The following is a 16,557-nucleotide window of genomic DNA, read 5'->3' as shown; positions in this document are numbered from 1 at the left end:
TATTATTTTTGTGTGAGTGTACCATCAAATCAGATCTGACTGGTACAGGAGGAGATTGTCCCTCCTTCCCCGGCAGAGCATCTGGTGGATTCGAACCATGCGCCTCTGGGATTGTAGTTGCAGCTCCTTGCCACTAGGCCACCAGAGCTCCCCAGTATTTTAGTTTTTAAGAGTTAAGAATTCATAAAGGAAATTGTGGAATGAAATATAGAAACAATTTCAAATACAAAAATGAATAAACACTGAAAGCTAATGAAATATTATTTATAAATATTACAACGAATTGTTACATGAAATAAAGCTAAGTTATAAAAAAATAAACTATTCTGTTCATAGCGTCCTTAAGTATTGCAACTTGAGGCTTGAATTTGTCCTCCAGTTCCTTCAGCTTAAGAAATGCCAAGTGAGTTCAACCCTTTTAATTTTCCAACTCCAGCCCTTTACACATTTCAATGGAATTCTTTTCTTTGTCTTCCCCAGCTGCCCTTTGAAATCTTCTATTCTGCTTGCTAACTTCCTGATTTCTTCCCTTTGCAGTGTTAGGAATGACAGAATAAAACCCATACATATTTGAGAAGAGAGAAAGTAATACTTGCTGTCCCGCTCTTTACAGAAGTTGTTGTTGCGTGCCATGACTCAGCAACCCTACGAACAATGGGTCTGAACCTTGCTTGCCCTTTGCTTTTTTCTTTATAGACAGATACATACACAAACACATATGCGTGTCTATGTGTATATACACAGATTCTAGTGTTAAGTAAATCCCTTGAAAGTTTGCAAGGTCATGACTTTTCAGTAAGTACTGCAATGAGAAATACCATAACCACAATTCAACTTTCACCACCAGGAAGAATACTGATACTGAACAGAACTACCCCAGAGCGTTTGCAGTCCTGTCCAGTGTTTATGGAAGCAGACTGGCACATCCTTTTTCTGTGAAGCAGCTAGGAGGTTTGAACCACTGATCTTTCGGTTCACAGCCAAATGTTTTAACCAATGTACCACCAGGGCTCCTTACACATAATAGGTTAAGAAAAAGATGAGTGAGAAATTCTCTTTATAAAATTATTCTGGCTAAAAATAGTGATAAGTGACAGATCATTTTTTTTTGTCTTTCCTAATAATATAATGTTCTGATAGAGGTAACAACTAGAAATCTAATAAAGTTGAGTAACGGGAAAGACAATAAGGTTTGATTAGACATTGGCATAATTAATCAACTGCAATTACTGTTATAAAATAGAATAGCTATGAATAAATCAATATGGATTATATACTTCCCTTCAAATTAAAGAAAGAACCAAGAAATTTAACAATGTCACAAAAAGAGAAACAAACAGATTAATTTATGGCTATACAGAACTTTAACTATGAAGTAATTCTGTTTAAAAAGGAAGAAAAAGAAAATAAAAATGAATGAGACTAAACTTCTATGTTTAATTATCAATCAAATACATGGGATAAAGGAACATGTTAAAAAACAGGGAAATGCCATGGGCAAGATCTAGACTGTGGTAAAGTGTACAGGACAAATGATCCAGTTTCTCCATTAAAAAACATTGCAAAATGAGTATGCAAACAAATGAGAAAAGAGAGAGAGAGAGCGCAAGAGAGAGAGAGAGAGCGCGCGCAAAAGAGAAAATTAATATGGGAAGAAAACGGAGGGGAGCTCAAGGAGATTAAAACACATTTAAGTGATACAGGAATCAGTTTCAAAGTATATGCCTTACTTGGGTCCTGATTCAGATAAACAAAAAAATCTACCAACATCACAGTCAAAAAGAAAAGGCAGTAATAATTAGGAAAATAAAAATGCTACTTGAGTATCTGATATTAAAGACATTAATTTTTAAAAGTGATATAGTTGTAATTTCTCACATACTTTGGACATGCTATCAGGACAGACAGATTCTAAGAAGGGTATCATTTTGGTAAAGCAAGGAGCATCAGTAAGAGAGAGGAAGACCCTCAACGAGATGGGCAGACACACAGCCCACAGTGAGGGTGGCGTAGAATCATGCAGAATTTTGTGATGTCGTACAATCTGACACAAATGTCCTGGGCCGAGTCCCTCAAGGTTAGCCACGATTCGCTGTGATCCACACAAATGCCTCTGTACAGTCAATGAAACACAGACACTCTTCCAGTATTCACTGCTTTCTGCCGAGATCCATCTGACATGGCAATAATGTCTCCAGTACACAACCTCTTTCAAACCCAGCTTCTATTTCTGGTCGCTCTCTATCAACGTACTGTTCCAGTCATTTCTGGATAATCTTCAGCTGGATTTTGCTAGTTTGTGATACTAGTGATATTGTTTGATAATTTCCACACTCTGTGGGGTCACTATTTTTGGAATGGGAACAAATACAGATCTCTTCCAGTCAGTTGGCCATGTAGTTGTCTTCCAGAATCCTTAGCACAACCTGGTGAGTACATCCAGGTCAACATCTGTTTGTTGAACTATGTCAGTTGGTATACCGTCAACTCCTGGAGCCTTGTTTTTTGTCAATTCCTTCAAAGCAACCTAAACTTCCTCCTTCATCACCATTGTCTCTTGATCATATGTTTTTTCTTGAAATTCTTCAGTGTCAGCCAATTCTTTTTGGTACAGTGACTCTGTGTACGCCTTCCAATATTTCCTGGATCATTCCATATTTTGCCCATAGCATCTTTAAGTATTGCAACTCAAACAATCCCAGAACACTTGCTCGTGACTTGGACCAGGGAGCAGTAGTCAGAACAGGGCAAGGAAAACACTGCATGACTCAAAATCAGGAAAGAAGTGCATCAGGGGTAGGCCCTGTCTCCATACCTTTTCAATCTATGTGCAGAACAGATAATATGGGAGGCTAGGCTTTATGAAGAGGAATGTTGGTACCAGGATTGGTGGAAGAATCATCAACAACCTGCAATATGCAGATGACACAACCCTGCTTGCTGAAACTGAGGAGGACCTGAAGCGCCTGCTGCAGAAGGTCAAGGACTGTAGTCTTCAATATGGATAGAAGCTCAACATCAAGAAGACAAAGATTCTCAACATTGGGCAAATTGGTAGCACCATGATAGATAAAGAGGTTGAGGGGTTGTTAAAAATTATAGCTTGTTTGGCTCCACAATCAATACTCTTGGCATCAGCAGTCAGGAAATCAAAAGACAAACTGCACTGGGAAAATCTGCAGTCAGGGAACCCCTCAGAGTAAGGAGAAGCAATGATGTCAGTTTAGAGATTAAGGCACACCTGATCCCAGCCACGGTCTTTGCAATTACTTGCTATGAGTCAGAGAGCTGGACAGTGACTCAGGATGACAGAGGAAGAAGTGATACCTTTGAGTTGTGGTGCTGGAGAAGAGTGTTGAACATACATACCATGGATTGCCTGGAGAGCAAAAAGATCTGTCTTGGAGAGAGTGAAACCGACTTTCTTCTTGGAGGCTAGTTTTCTGAAGCTCCATCTCACGTACTTTGGACACATGGCCAGGAGGGACCAGTCCTTGGAGAAGGACATCATGCTTGGTAGGGTGGAGGAACAGCATAGGAAAGAAGACCCCAGATGAGATGGACTGACACAGTATCTGGGGCTATCAGAGTATAGGTGTGTTGGAGTCAGTGAGACTGGCTCAGGTCAGGACAGGCTTCAGAGCTGCTGTATATAGGGTCACTATGAGTTGCAGGTGACTTGATGGCACATGACAACAACAATCTGAAGGTACCAAATGACAACACCTTGTTTTTTGGAGTTTTGTCTCGTAGAAGATATAGTATGATTACTGTGAGTCAAAATAACCCATAGATGAACTGTTAAAAATTCAAGCTAGACTCAGAAGAGGCCACGGCATGAAGGCTAATATTGCTGACGTCAGATGGATATTGTCTGAAAGTAGAGAATACCAGAAAGATGTTTACTTTTATTGATGATGCAAAGGCATTTCACTGTAACAAACTGTGGCTAACACTGAGAAGAGCGGGAATCCTAGAACACTTAATTTTGCTCATGGGAAACCTTACATAGATTAAGAAGCAGCTGTCCACCGGATCAAGGGATTAGGGTTTAAAGTCATGAAAGGTGTGCATGAGGTAGTACATACTTTGGGAATGTTGTTGGGTCCAGTCTTTGGTCAAGGTATCACGCTTGGAACGGCAAAGAGTCACCACTGTTAAGAGAGGAAGACCCTCAACACGGCAGATGGATTGACTCAGTGACTGTAACCACTGGGCTCAACTGTGTCAGACCTGACCAGGGTGGTACAGGGTAGAGCACGATTCAGATCCGATGTTCACAGGGCTGCTCTAAGCCACAGTCGGTGGCCTTCAACAACGCCAATCCGTATGCTGAACAGACCATTCAAGAAGCTGGACTAGATGAAGAGGAATGTGGCACCTTCATTCAAGATCTGGATGTGGTCTCTTCACCCAAGAACGGGAGGAATGTTCATCAACAACCTGCATTATGCAGATGATACAACTTCGCCTGCAGATAGTGAAGAGGATTTGAAACATTTACTGCACAAAATCAGGCTACAGCATTCAATAATGGCTGTATCTCAACACTGTTGTTGTTGTTAAGTGCCGTCGAGTTGCAGGCGACTCATAGCAACCCTATGAATGAAAGATCTGGACACCTGTAAAACTTCCGTTCTTTCTCCAGGTTCATAGGGTTTCCAGAGGCAAGCTATTTCAGAAGTGGATGCCACTCCTGTTTCCAAGCTTGTTTTGATCAGAGAGCTCCACCAGACACTGTCCACCAGGGGTGACCATTATTGCATTTGACACATCAGTGTCACAGTGTTCAGAAAACAAAATCCTGATCACCAGACCAGCAGGTCCATGATAATTGGAGAGAAGAATAAAGTTGTCAACAATTTCGTTTTACTTAGCTCTACAATCAACACCCATGAGGACAGTAGTAAGAAAAGAAAAAGACCTGTTGGAGTGGAGAAATCTGCTGTCATGGACCTCTCTATAAAGTTCTGAAGAGCAAGGATGTCAGGTTAAAGGCCAAGCTGTGTCTGATCCAAGCCGTGATATTGTCAATTGCTTCCTATGCATCTGAAAGTTGGACCATAATTAAGGACAAAAGAACAACTGATGTGTGTGAAGTGTGTTGTTGGAGAAGAGCACTGAATAACCTTGAACTGCCAACATACAAATAAACCTGTCTAACAGGAAGTGTAACCAGGGGGGCTCCTTAGAGTCAAGGATGGTGAAATATTGTCTCACTTACTTTGGAACTATTTTCAAGAGGAACCAGTCCCTGGAGAGAGACATAACTGGAAAAGACTGACGGTCAGTGGAAGAGAGGAAGATTGACTGACATAGTGCCGACCACCACTGCCCTAAGCATAACAGAGATAGGGGGGCATGGCGCAGGACAGGGCAGGTTCACACCTCTGCCCAAAGGTACTAAGAGGCAGAGTCAACACAAGAGTTGTTGTTGTTGTTGTTGTCAGCACAACAGCACATAAAAATACTCTTTTTAGAGATGCATTAAAAAACACTTGCAAGTGAAATGACATACTATCTCGGACTAGCTTAAAAACAATCAAGAACGAGAAGATAGAGTAAGAAAAACAGGTGGGAGAGGGACAGGTGTAGGAAGACTGGCCACATGTTTTAACTTGAATCCAGGTGAGGAGACCAGGGGATTCCTCATACTGGGAAAATGGCCTGATATCTCGGAATCTCAGAAGTATCAGTGCAATCTCTCAATGCCGAGAGGCACAGGGAGGTGCAGAAGCGTGAACTAGAAGAAAGGGTGGGAGCACGAGGAAGACGGCTATTCTGGAGCTGCAGGTGCTACCCCAAAGGAGCCGGAATAAAGAAACGCATCAGAGACACTTCCTAGCCTGTGCCTGTGCTACGTATACAGGACAGACGGCTGGGACAGCACACCACCACAGCTGTCTTCTAACCTCCGATCTCTCACCTTAACGTTGTTTCTCCATCCACTTCAAAATAATCCGATTTCCTTAGGTAAGGCTAATCCTATTTCCTTCTGCTCTTTCCCTCGTATTCCCGACTGGTCTCTTAGGACCACTGGTCCCTGGTAGAGACTGAAAATGTGACCATTATTATAAGCCAGTAATGTCATTAGGAACTGGAGTGTCTCCCGACGTGCCAAGCGAAGCAGAGCGGCACGCTTGTCACAGTGAGTGGAGCACAGAAGGGATCACGGTGAGCATGTTCTCAGGACACACACAAGGTGTGCAAGAGCAGCTCATGCAGGGGAAAAAAGAATAAGATTTTTTAGTAATTTGATTTTTTTTAAGCAAAAGAAAGCATACTAGCTGTGTAATCCTGCATCTTGCTTTTTTTTGGAAGGTCATAATATTTGTCGGTTAGCTTTCAGTTCTTAACACTGGCTTCCTAGCGTATTTCCCAACAGCAAGCTGAGAAAGCTAAGAATTCAGAACGGTTTGTAGATAGCTCTGGATGATGAAATGGTAACACTCAGAAGCGGCCCTGAAGACGGGGGAACGGGACGCGCTGGGAGCCGGATGAACAGAACACACAGCACTGTATCTGGAGGATCAGAAAACGAGGATCAGAGGTTTGGGTTTGCACTGATTAACAGTCATGGCTGGAAGACCAAGAAAAAACACGAAGGGGTAAGTGACGCTTGCTCCGAGGGCACTGTACAATCCTATCAACACACACCAAAGGGTGCCCACCTGTGGCAGGAAAAGCTCTAAACAAGGAGGTGCACAAGATGAACATCTCTATGGGTGCTATTCAGAAATTGGTTTTCGCCTCCCTGGTCATTATTTAATAGGCTTTGCAATACAAATGTTCTCTCACCAAGGAAGACCTGACCACAGCCAGCAGTGAACTTTCTAGAAACCAAGGTAGTCTCCAAGACAAGACGGTGCCATTCCTGGGGGAACAGCCAGCGGCCTCATCCCACTGGACTCTTTCCATGGAAAAGGCAGAGATTACATTCACCACACGGCATTCTTAGCCTGCGGTGCGTATGCCGTTCTTGGTAACAGTGCTTCTCTGAAAATCCTCTCTGTGGGTCTACAGGATGCTTCATTCCCGTCAAGGCGTAGCTTGGACAGCATCACTTCTGACTAAATACTCATTTTACTGACAAAATAACGAGGCAACAGGGCAACAGCCAGAAAACTCCCTGGTCTGTGTACTTCATTCCCACACGCCTTGTCTGTAGATAAAGGTCTTACATAGTCTCAGATCTGTCACTCAGGTGACATTGTGTTGGCCCAGGTCACAATCCAATCTAATCTATGAGGCTTCTCTCATAGATGGAATATACAGATACAGGTAGAATGGACAGGTATGGGACGCAAAAGGAGCAGCTGCCCTCACCATGAGCCCAGGAATCTGGTATCTGTATCCTATCTCTGCGATGCTAGGCTCTGCTCATTCACAAGTTTTCCATTTCCACAGAAAGACTGTTTACTAGGGACTCAAAGGTTCCACAGAACAGATGAAGATTAGTAAAATAACTTTAGTCCAAATAATTCACAGCATCATTAATTCTTTTGTTTCTTTTTAAATTTATAGCCATAAAAATCCACACACATATCCAATACTCAAAGTCGCATATTACTTCTAGGAAGGGTGTGCTACGATTTCTTATATGAAGAATATACTAAGATTTAATAGTCATAGTTTTAGCAATTCAGCAATAACCAAGGTCCACAGTATGCACTTTAGCATGTCCTATAGTAATTCGTTTTCTTTCTGGAAAATGGTCTCAGACAAACCTCTTGTGAATGCAGAAAAGGATTTTAGGTTGTCGTGTGGTGCACAGGAACACAGACTTTTCAGAGAAAATATGATTCAAAAGAATACTAGGAATCTGAACAAATATTTCTCTGTTGAAGCATTTGGAATTCCCAAAGGTATCTGACACCTTTGTATATTATGCCATCAGTGAGACTCTAACTCTGAGAAGCAATGAAAACCCGCAATTCTATCCACCAAAGATGCTTCTGAGCTACATCATAGAATCAAACAGTCAGGAGACCATTGTTCTTTCATTCTGAATTTATTTTCACTTAGAAGTGAAAACTGTAAATACTTAATACCTGCCTTTCTATAAAGTTTACTTATTAATTACTATAATGAACAGATAAAGATATCCTCACTGTACCCAACTGTCAAACTGACAGAATCCTGAATTCAGCAAACACAAAGCGCTATAAACAGAGATAAAGAAAACGTAGGACTTTCACCAACATGCTCAGACAGGTAACCAAGAAGGCCATCCTGACACAGGGAGGCAAGAGAGAGGGCTAGTACCCTGCCCACTGAGATCCCAGAGCTAGGCTGGGCCAACAGAGACGTGTACCCGGACCGCATAGCCCAACCATCCTCTTACCACCGTGAAGTGTAAGCCCTGCACCAAGTCTCAGGCTAGGGGGAAGCAAATGAGATTCATCATGGATGCAAAAGAACTCAGTGATCAAAGTACACAAGTATTCTAATGCAACATTTAAAAACGAAAAAGTAATGCAGAAATTCTTTAATGGGCAGGGTTAACAAAGGGTCAGAATCACTAATTTCTCTTTGTCTCACATGCCAATACATATTATTATTATTATTATTAATAATAATTGGTACTGTCATTTATAATGTCAACTTAAAACGTTGTACCCAACAAAAGGCCTTATTTATCTTACTTATCTTAGCCTATTCCTGGCCCTACTCTGTATCATAATGAAACCATGAAATTTTTCCTTTAGGCTAAAGTTTGAGGTCTAGAAATTAAGCAACTTGATAATACTAATTATCTCAACTACTGCTACCTATCTTTCCAAAATAACCAACAGACAAAAAGATTCTAACACTAAATATTCAAAGCGCTCATATTTTAGGGATGAAAATACAGAAATCCATTTTGGCATACTACAATCCTGTTTTTATGTGTGTGTCACACACACACACACACACACACACCAATATGTATGTATATACAAGCAGGCGTAGCATCCACTTCCTAAGCCACATGCCTCTGGAAACTCTATGAACTTTGATAAAAGTCGATATAGAAAGGTGTCAAGCCATTTGTTCATAGGGTCGCTATGAGTCGTGCTTGACTTGAAGGCAATCAACAACAACAACATGTATTTATATTTCTATGTTGTTGTGTACTGTTAAGCTGACTCTCTGGTGGGATTTCAAAGGCAGTTAATCACATGGGAGGAGACTGCCCAGATTTCTCCCGCTGGTGGCCTCGAACCATGTGCCTTTGGGATTGGATTGCTGCACAGCTTCTTGCCACTAGGCCACCAGAGGGTGTGTGTGTGTGTGTGTGTGTGTGTGTGCGCGCGCGCACGCACGCACACACGTGCATGCATATCAGCTATGCCTTATTATGTAATAATAATATTTAGCACATTGAATAATCACATAAGCATTCATCAAAAGTCTATTAAACACTGCCTGCATGCCGAAGTCTCAATTATTACCATGAATGCCGAGTTGCAACCAACTCCTAGCTGACCCTTGTGTGGGTTTTCATAGGCAGTAAATTGCACTGGAGGAGATTACCCGTCTTTCTTCCAAGAACAGCTAATAGAGTCAAACCGTGTGTCTTTGGACTGGTGGTCCTGGCGGTAACAAGGCTGTGCGGCAATCTGAAGGAATGCAGTGTGCACCCACCAGCTCTTCTGCGGGAGAAAGATGGGCAATCTCCTCTCTTGAGATTAAAGTGCCTTTGAAAACCCAGGGGAAGGTCTGCCGTGGGTCGGCTGCGACTTGACGGTACTCAACACAGTGACCCCATAAACAAAAGATGTGAGCCTTGTTTTATCCTGCACCATCCTCACCCCTCCTGGCGTCAAAGAGCCCATTGCGAAGGGCACATCAATCCTCTTGGTTGAGGGTCTTCCTTTCCTTCTCTGACCCTCCACCCTTCCCAGCATCTGTCCTTCTCCTAGTAACTTGCCCAAAGTATGAGGAGAAGCTGCATCATTCTTGCCGCCAAAGAGCACTCCAGCTGTCCCTTCTCCAAGACGTATCTGTTTGTTCTCTTGGCTGCCCATGGGAGCTACTCTAACAACAACAGAAAGATTAAATGCAAGTCTTGTCCAGAACAGGAAAGCAGAAAAGAACTACTTTTTGGTCAGAGAAAAAGAAGTCTCTCAACAAGATGGACTGACATGTGACTGACAATGGGCTGAGCACAGTGGGACGGTGAGGAAAGTACAGAGTAGGGCAGGTTCAGATATGTTATTTATAGGATGAGTATCAGTCACAGTCAACATGGTGGCATTTAACAACAACAATCTACAGACAAGGTTCTACGGAGTACACTTGCTCATTTAATCCTCACAACATTATCCCTCTTTTGTAGACAGAAGATCAAAGTTTGAGAAATCTGTCCAAAGACAACTGAAAAGTACAGAAAGACTTCAAACAACCTAGAAAATATTTATAAGTGGCAAACTAAAATATGGAATTGTTTATTATAATTAAAACAATGCAAAGTTATGTTTGCATATGTATAAAGAGTAAAGAGAATAAGTTAGGTGGTTGCAGTTGATGAGAACATTCTTTAAAAGCGTATACAGTCCTTTCTACGAAGATGGCCCCAAAAGTGAAGAAGGAAGCCCCTACCCCTCCCAAAACTGAAGCCAAAGCAAAGGCATAAAGGACAAGGAAGCCGTCCTGAAGGATATCAGTGCCACAAAAAAAAAGAAGATCCACACGTCACACACCTTCCAGCGGCCTAAGACGCTGAGACTCCGAAGACAGCCCAAACACCCCCGGAAGAGCGCCCCCAGGAGAAACAAGCTTGACCACTAGGCCATCATCAAGTCTCCCCTGACCACTGAGTCAGCCATGAAGAAGACAGAAGATAACAACACACTTGTGTTCATCGTGGATGTCAAGGCCAACAAGTACCAAATTAAACAAGCTGTAAAGAAGCTCTATGACATTGATGTGGCCAAGGTCAACACTGATGGAGAGAAGAAGGCCTGTGTTCGACTTGCTCCTGACTGTGATGCTTTGGATGTTGCCAACAAAATTGAGATTATCTAAACTGAGCCCAGCTGGCTAATTCTAAATACAAGTTTTTCTCACCATAAAAAAAAAAAGAAAAAAAAAAGCTTATACAGTAAGGAATAGAAAGAAATGTGTTCAAATTAGATAAAACAAATCTAAGTATAAAACTTGGTATTTTCACTGTCTACAATGAATAAAAAAGAGGTTTCCATATCTGATATGCTTGTTATAGAATGGAAGACTATCAAGAAAGGCATTCATTATGATTCATTTAGCTCCTATATCCCAAAAGGTCAATTTCTTGGTTATCATTAATACTCCACCAAAATGTTACGATATAACCCATCCAAACACAGAGCTCTAAGGACATCATCACTAAAAGCTGAACTGCAAACTCAAAGGTCACATCTCTCTGGTGATTTGAATTCCCCCAGTGACTCAGTGGGAAAAAGATGGGCAGTCACCCCCTGTCATCCACAGCCTTAGAAACCCAATGGCGGGTTAGCTAAGGGTCAGTTCTTGAGAGTAATAGATTTATGCACACAAATGGGCTAGTCACCAAAAGGTTAGTGACTCAGATTTACCAGCGGCTCCTTCTATAAGGATTTACAGGGTCAGAAGCCAGAGAGTGGACAACCGACAGTGTCTGGTGGTCTAGGAGCGATGAGCTCCAACGACAACTCAGAGTCCCATGGTTTAAATCCACCAGCTGTCCTGGGGGAAAAAGATGGACTTGTTCTTCCTACTCAACTTACTGCCTCTGAAAACCTGCTGGAGGTTTTAACTGAACATAACTGAACCATCAGTTATGGTTCAGTTCTCACTTGATGGCGCATAACAGCAACGTTCTGATGGTGCAGTGGGTTAAGTGTTCGGTTGCTAACTGGAAGGTGAGCTGTTTGAACCTACAAGCTGCTGCAGAGGAGCAAGACAGGGCCGCTTGCTTCAGTAAGGATGACAGCCCGGGAACCTACGGCGCAGTTCTACCTGCCTTACAAGGTGGCTATGAACTGCAAGCAACCTGACAGGAGTGAATTTTGTTTTGGTTTATCCAAATACATAACTGAAACTAAACGTTGCAAGTTTATGTGTAAAATTTAACAAAAGCACTGACACAGCATGGTCATTGAATAAACGTAACATAGGCAGGATGGTCTATACTGCTTAACTTCATGGCTTTTAGTTTATTTTACTATTTAAGAAAACAAAATCCTCATTACATCCAATAATACACAAACTCTGTTGGTGGCAATTTAAATTTTAATAGTTTCTTAAGTGTCTCAGGTCAGTGAGAAAGAAGATATTCAGAAAGGAGCCATCTAACTTTGGATTCTTTTACAAGAGACAAAACAGTAATTTTATTAAACATGGAATTTATTGCTACTGTCTCTGAGGAACACTAAGTTCTCTTTTTTAATGCCATTCCTTTTTTTTTTAGATTTGAATGAGTTTATAATGAATTTGGATTTCCATTTAAGTTCTCAATTTTTTTGTTTTAAATTTTATTTTTTATTTTATTATTTTGTGTGTGTGTACCATTAAATTGGATCTGACTGGTACTGGAGGAGATTGCTCCTTCTTCTCCAGCAGAGCATCTGATGGATTCGAACCATGTACCTCTGGGATTGCAGTACAGCTTCTTGCCACTAGGCCACCAGAGCGCCCTTCAATTTTTTTAAAAAAGCACAATAATTTAAGGGAAAAATAGTATCACAAACCAGCAATAAACCTAGGGCACAAGTATGAAATATTATGGAATTTCTACAGTTTCTAAGCTGAGGATGAGTAGTGGCTAATGACTGTTAGAAAAAACCTACAAAGTCACTCTCAGTTTTGTTAAACTACAACTGACAGTAGAAAGTAGTGGCACCTTTAAGAAACACTCAGCACTCTATAAAAAAAAATTAGTACTTACTTGATAATCATTTCTCTTAATATTTGGAACATCCATGTTGTGGGTAGACGGGCAAATATCTTCGTATTTTTTGCCAGTGAAAATATCAATTCCAACAAGGTGAACCTAACAGGAAGAGAACAGGTAACCTGGTCAGTCTCTGCCAAGTGTATCAGTCAATACATACCAACCAAAAGCACAAGACCAACGCTGCTTATGACAGATTCTCTCTCCTCCTTTCAAGGTCATCTAATTTTACTCTTTTTTTTTAAAAAAAAAAAAAGCAGCACTGGTCATAGAACTGAGAGTCGTCAACAACTAACCAGTATCATGACATTCTAAGACTGAAAATCAGAGTCCGGTCATACAAATTAAGTGGACAAGATAACAAATTTAGGTTTCTTAGAACAGTCAAGTCTTAGAATAAATTCTCTAAATAGTATTTTATTAAGTTTTGCATGTAGGTTTACAGAGCAAGTTTACTGTCCTCTTCAACAACCTTTTCTACACAAATTGTCCAGTGATACTGCTTCCTTTTCATTATGTGTGTGACACAGTCACCCTGGATTTCATTGTGGTTGTTCCCCTACAGAAGTGATCTCTCACCTCACCTGGATTCAAGAAAGCTTCAGTTCTGTTCATAGAAAAAGCACTACAAGAGTACAAGAAAGAAATGCCATCTTTCAGTATTCAAAGTAGTAGGTGAACCCCTAGTGATAAGTGGGTGGGGAAAGGGAGCTTACCATAAAATTTTAAGTATAAAAAAATCTCATCATCCGCACGGAATATGGATTCTCAAAATTCCAACGCTGAAGTCAAAGTCAGACCCGGCAGGGCACCTACCTTGGCATGGCCATGCTTCCCCGTCTTGGAAGTTGACATCTCTACTATTTTGCATGGCTGTCCTTTGAGCACCACAAAGCCGTTTTTGCGCAGGGCCGAGCACTGCATAGGGTAAGTGCTGGAAGCCCCAGCATCTCCAGTGGTGAAATCAATTTCATCCGCCATGGTGTGCTGGGGAGAGGATCGCTTTTTCTCCCAGGGAACTAGGCAAAAAAAAGTTTGAGTTTGCATTTTAATAACCAATGTGCAGGCAGGGCACAGGGATCATTGATTTTGCACCCTGGGGGAACTATGAGCTTTGCATTTCTCTATACCATGCAATCCGAGCTACCGTTGCACTTTGGAAGTGTGGCCTCCACAAACTTTTGCATGCATTGGTGGGAGCAGGGGAGGAGCTCGCTGGGAGGAGGGAGGCGGCCCCGCCGTGCTCTCCCCTGTGCAGAGGGGTCAGCAGGTCCGGGTCCCGAACGCCCCGCCGCAGCTGCAGCCCGCGACCTTCCCGCGCGGCCCAGCCCAGCTCCGCAGCCCAGCTCCCCTCGGCGCAGCCCAGGCCGCACATTCCCGCACAGCCCGGGCTCCCAAGGCCCGGCCGGCTGCACCCAGCCCTCGGGGTCGCGGGGCGCCCCGATCCTGCAGGCAGCCCGGGCCCGATCGGCCGCTGCGGGCCTGGACTGCGCGGGTCCCGGGCTCGCTCCATCCCCGCATCCAGCATCCCTCCTTCCCCGCGGTCTCGGATCGCCTTCCCCGGCCCTGCCCCGCTCCGCGCCCTGCCCACCCGCTTCCCCCGCGTCTTCACCTTGCAGCCCCGGCGCCTGCCCCCCACGGCTGCCCCCCCACGGCTGCGGCGGCAGCGCCCAGGCTCGGGGCGGGGCCGCCACACTTTCCACACCCCTGCCTCCCCGCCCGTGCCCGCCCCCACCGCCCCTCCACTTCCGGGATAGGCCCCGGGAGCGTCACAGGCACCGCCCCCGCCGCCTGCCATTGGCTCCCATCTCCCTGAGGCCCCGCCCAGTCACATGAACTGAGCCCTGGCAACCCCACGTGCGGCGGATTAGTACACTTCCGGCGTGGAGTGGGGTCGGCCTCTGGAGGGCGGAGTCTGGCTTGGGAGGGCGGAGTCTAGCTTGGGAAGGCGGAGTCTGACACGGGAGGGCGGGGTCTGCTTCGAGGGGGCGGGGTCTGGCTCATGCTCTTTGGTTCCTTGTGTCACTGAAGGTGACTTGGAAGGATTGGGGGTGCAGACAGTGCGCCCAGAGGTACATGGCCATTGTCATGTGATGGTTATTAGAACTCGCGAGGAGGCGCAAACTCGTGCAAACACGTGCGCACCACGTGCTCTCGATACACTTGACAGGTCAAGCTTTAGGCACTGATTACCACTCATCTTGGGTCCAAGTTCAAGGTTGTGGCTGGAAGAAGATGCAGATGCAGCTAATTTTTTATTCCCTGGCTCCACCCTGAAAGACTGTGCCACCACTAAGTGAGGCTCTGGAAGCTCAGCAGTGATCTGGGGTGGGAACTCTTGAGATGGCCTGGATGGAAGGAGCAGCAAGGAAAGGATCTGACCCACTCCTCACAGCAGAGTCTGTTTTTGTGGTTGTGGAAGCCGAGTGTGGTCTGTCTCCGAGGCTCATTGTCCAATCCTGAAAGTTGTGACAACTCAGCGCTTCCCTGGGGTTGATATCCTTTTCGTTTCGGGCTTGCTAATCTCATTAGAGTGGTTAAACAGTCTACAGAATGGACCTGGACTAAACTCTGGACTTAAGGAACAAGACGTGTGCACACTCCATTACACAGTTCATTTCACAACCACGTTTTCTTACACTGCAGTGACTTCGCAAACTACTTCCCAGCTCACTGCCAAATTTATGCAACCCTTTCATTTTGTTTTGCTGTCTTGTCAGTAAGTCCTTTTGTGGCGCTACCGTTTACACAGTTTATACTCATTGTCAAACCTTCATAATAAGCAAATGGACTCTTACAAACTCAGCCCCTAGTTAATATATGAACAATCTAGATTGGAACCACAGTTCACCTCTAATTTTCCTTAAACTGCCTAACCTTTTCTGTCAATTGTCATTCAAATGATTGCTAATAGGGAGGTCTGGTGGCCCAGTGGCAAGAAGCTGTACTGCAAGCCTAAAGGCAAGTGGTTCGAGGCTACCAGCTGTTCCGCAGATGGAGGATGGGCAATCGCTCTTTGATGAACTGCCTCTGAAAAGCCTACAGAGGGTCAGCCAGGGGTCGGTTATGACTCAACGGTACACAACAACAATTTATGCTAAATGTTTTATGTACTAATGCACATTTTTAAACTTAAGGATTTGTTAAGATATAAGTAATAGAAAGTAAAATTAAGTCGTCTTCTATGAGTTCTGAGAATCATCATTCTATTACAAACAAGATAGTAAATATATCTCTCTTTCAAAAGGTTTTCTTGTGCCTCGTGTGCTAAGTATACTATCCTCACTCCACTTCCTGGATATCATTAACAGCCATTATGATAGACCCTGGATGAGATGGATTGATACAGGGATGGGGCAATGGGGGTTGGTGTGTCAGAATTAGTGAGACTAGCTCAGGACAGAATAGGGTTCAGAGCTGCTGTACATAGGATCGCTATACATCTCAGACGACTCAATGGCACATAACAACAATAACATACTATGACCGATTTGGAAGCAGGAGTGGCATCCACTTCCTAAATAACATGCCTCCAAAAACTCTATGAACTTTGATAAATGTCAATAGTTGTATAGGGGATTCAGGCCTTTTGTTCATAGAGTCTCTATCAGTTGTGCTCAACTTGAAGGCAATCAATAACAACAACAAAATCTAAATATATA

General features: G+C 43.4%; 1 protein-coding gene across 1 annotated transcript in view; it reads right to left on the bottom strand.

The window, feature by feature from the left end:
• Nucleotides 1-13,910, bottom strand: part of EIF5A2 (eukaryotic translation initiation factor 5A2) — a 20,840-nt gene extending 6,930 nt beyond the window's left edge. The window contains exons 1-2 of the mRNA XM_006890358.1: nucleotides 13,712-13,910; nucleotides 12,890-12,994 (exon numbers count right to left, since the gene is read on the bottom strand). Of these exons, the coding sequence (XP_006890420.1) occupies nucleotides 12,890-12,994; nucleotides 13,712-13,876 (270 nt within the window). The 5' untranslated portion in view covers nucleotides 13,877-13,910. The remainder of the gene's footprint in view (nucleotides 1-12,889; nucleotides 12,995-13,711) is intronic.
• Between the last annotated feature and the right edge of the window lie 2,647 nt (nucleotides 13,911-16,557).

The sequence above is a fragment of the Elephantulus edwardii genome, unplaced genomic scaffold, assembly GCF_000299155.1.
Source record: "Elephantulus edwardii isolate Elephantulus edwardi_28Jun2011 unplaced genomic scaffold, EleEdw1.0 scaffold00088, whole genome shotgun sequence".
In the NCBI taxonomy this organism is placed as follows: domain Eukaryota; kingdom Metazoa; phylum Chordata; class Mammalia; order Macroscelidea; family Macroscelididae; genus Elephantulus; species Elephantulus edwardii.
The sequence above is the reverse complement of the archived record's forward strand: the minus strand, read 5'-3'. Positions and strand labels throughout refer to the sequence as shown.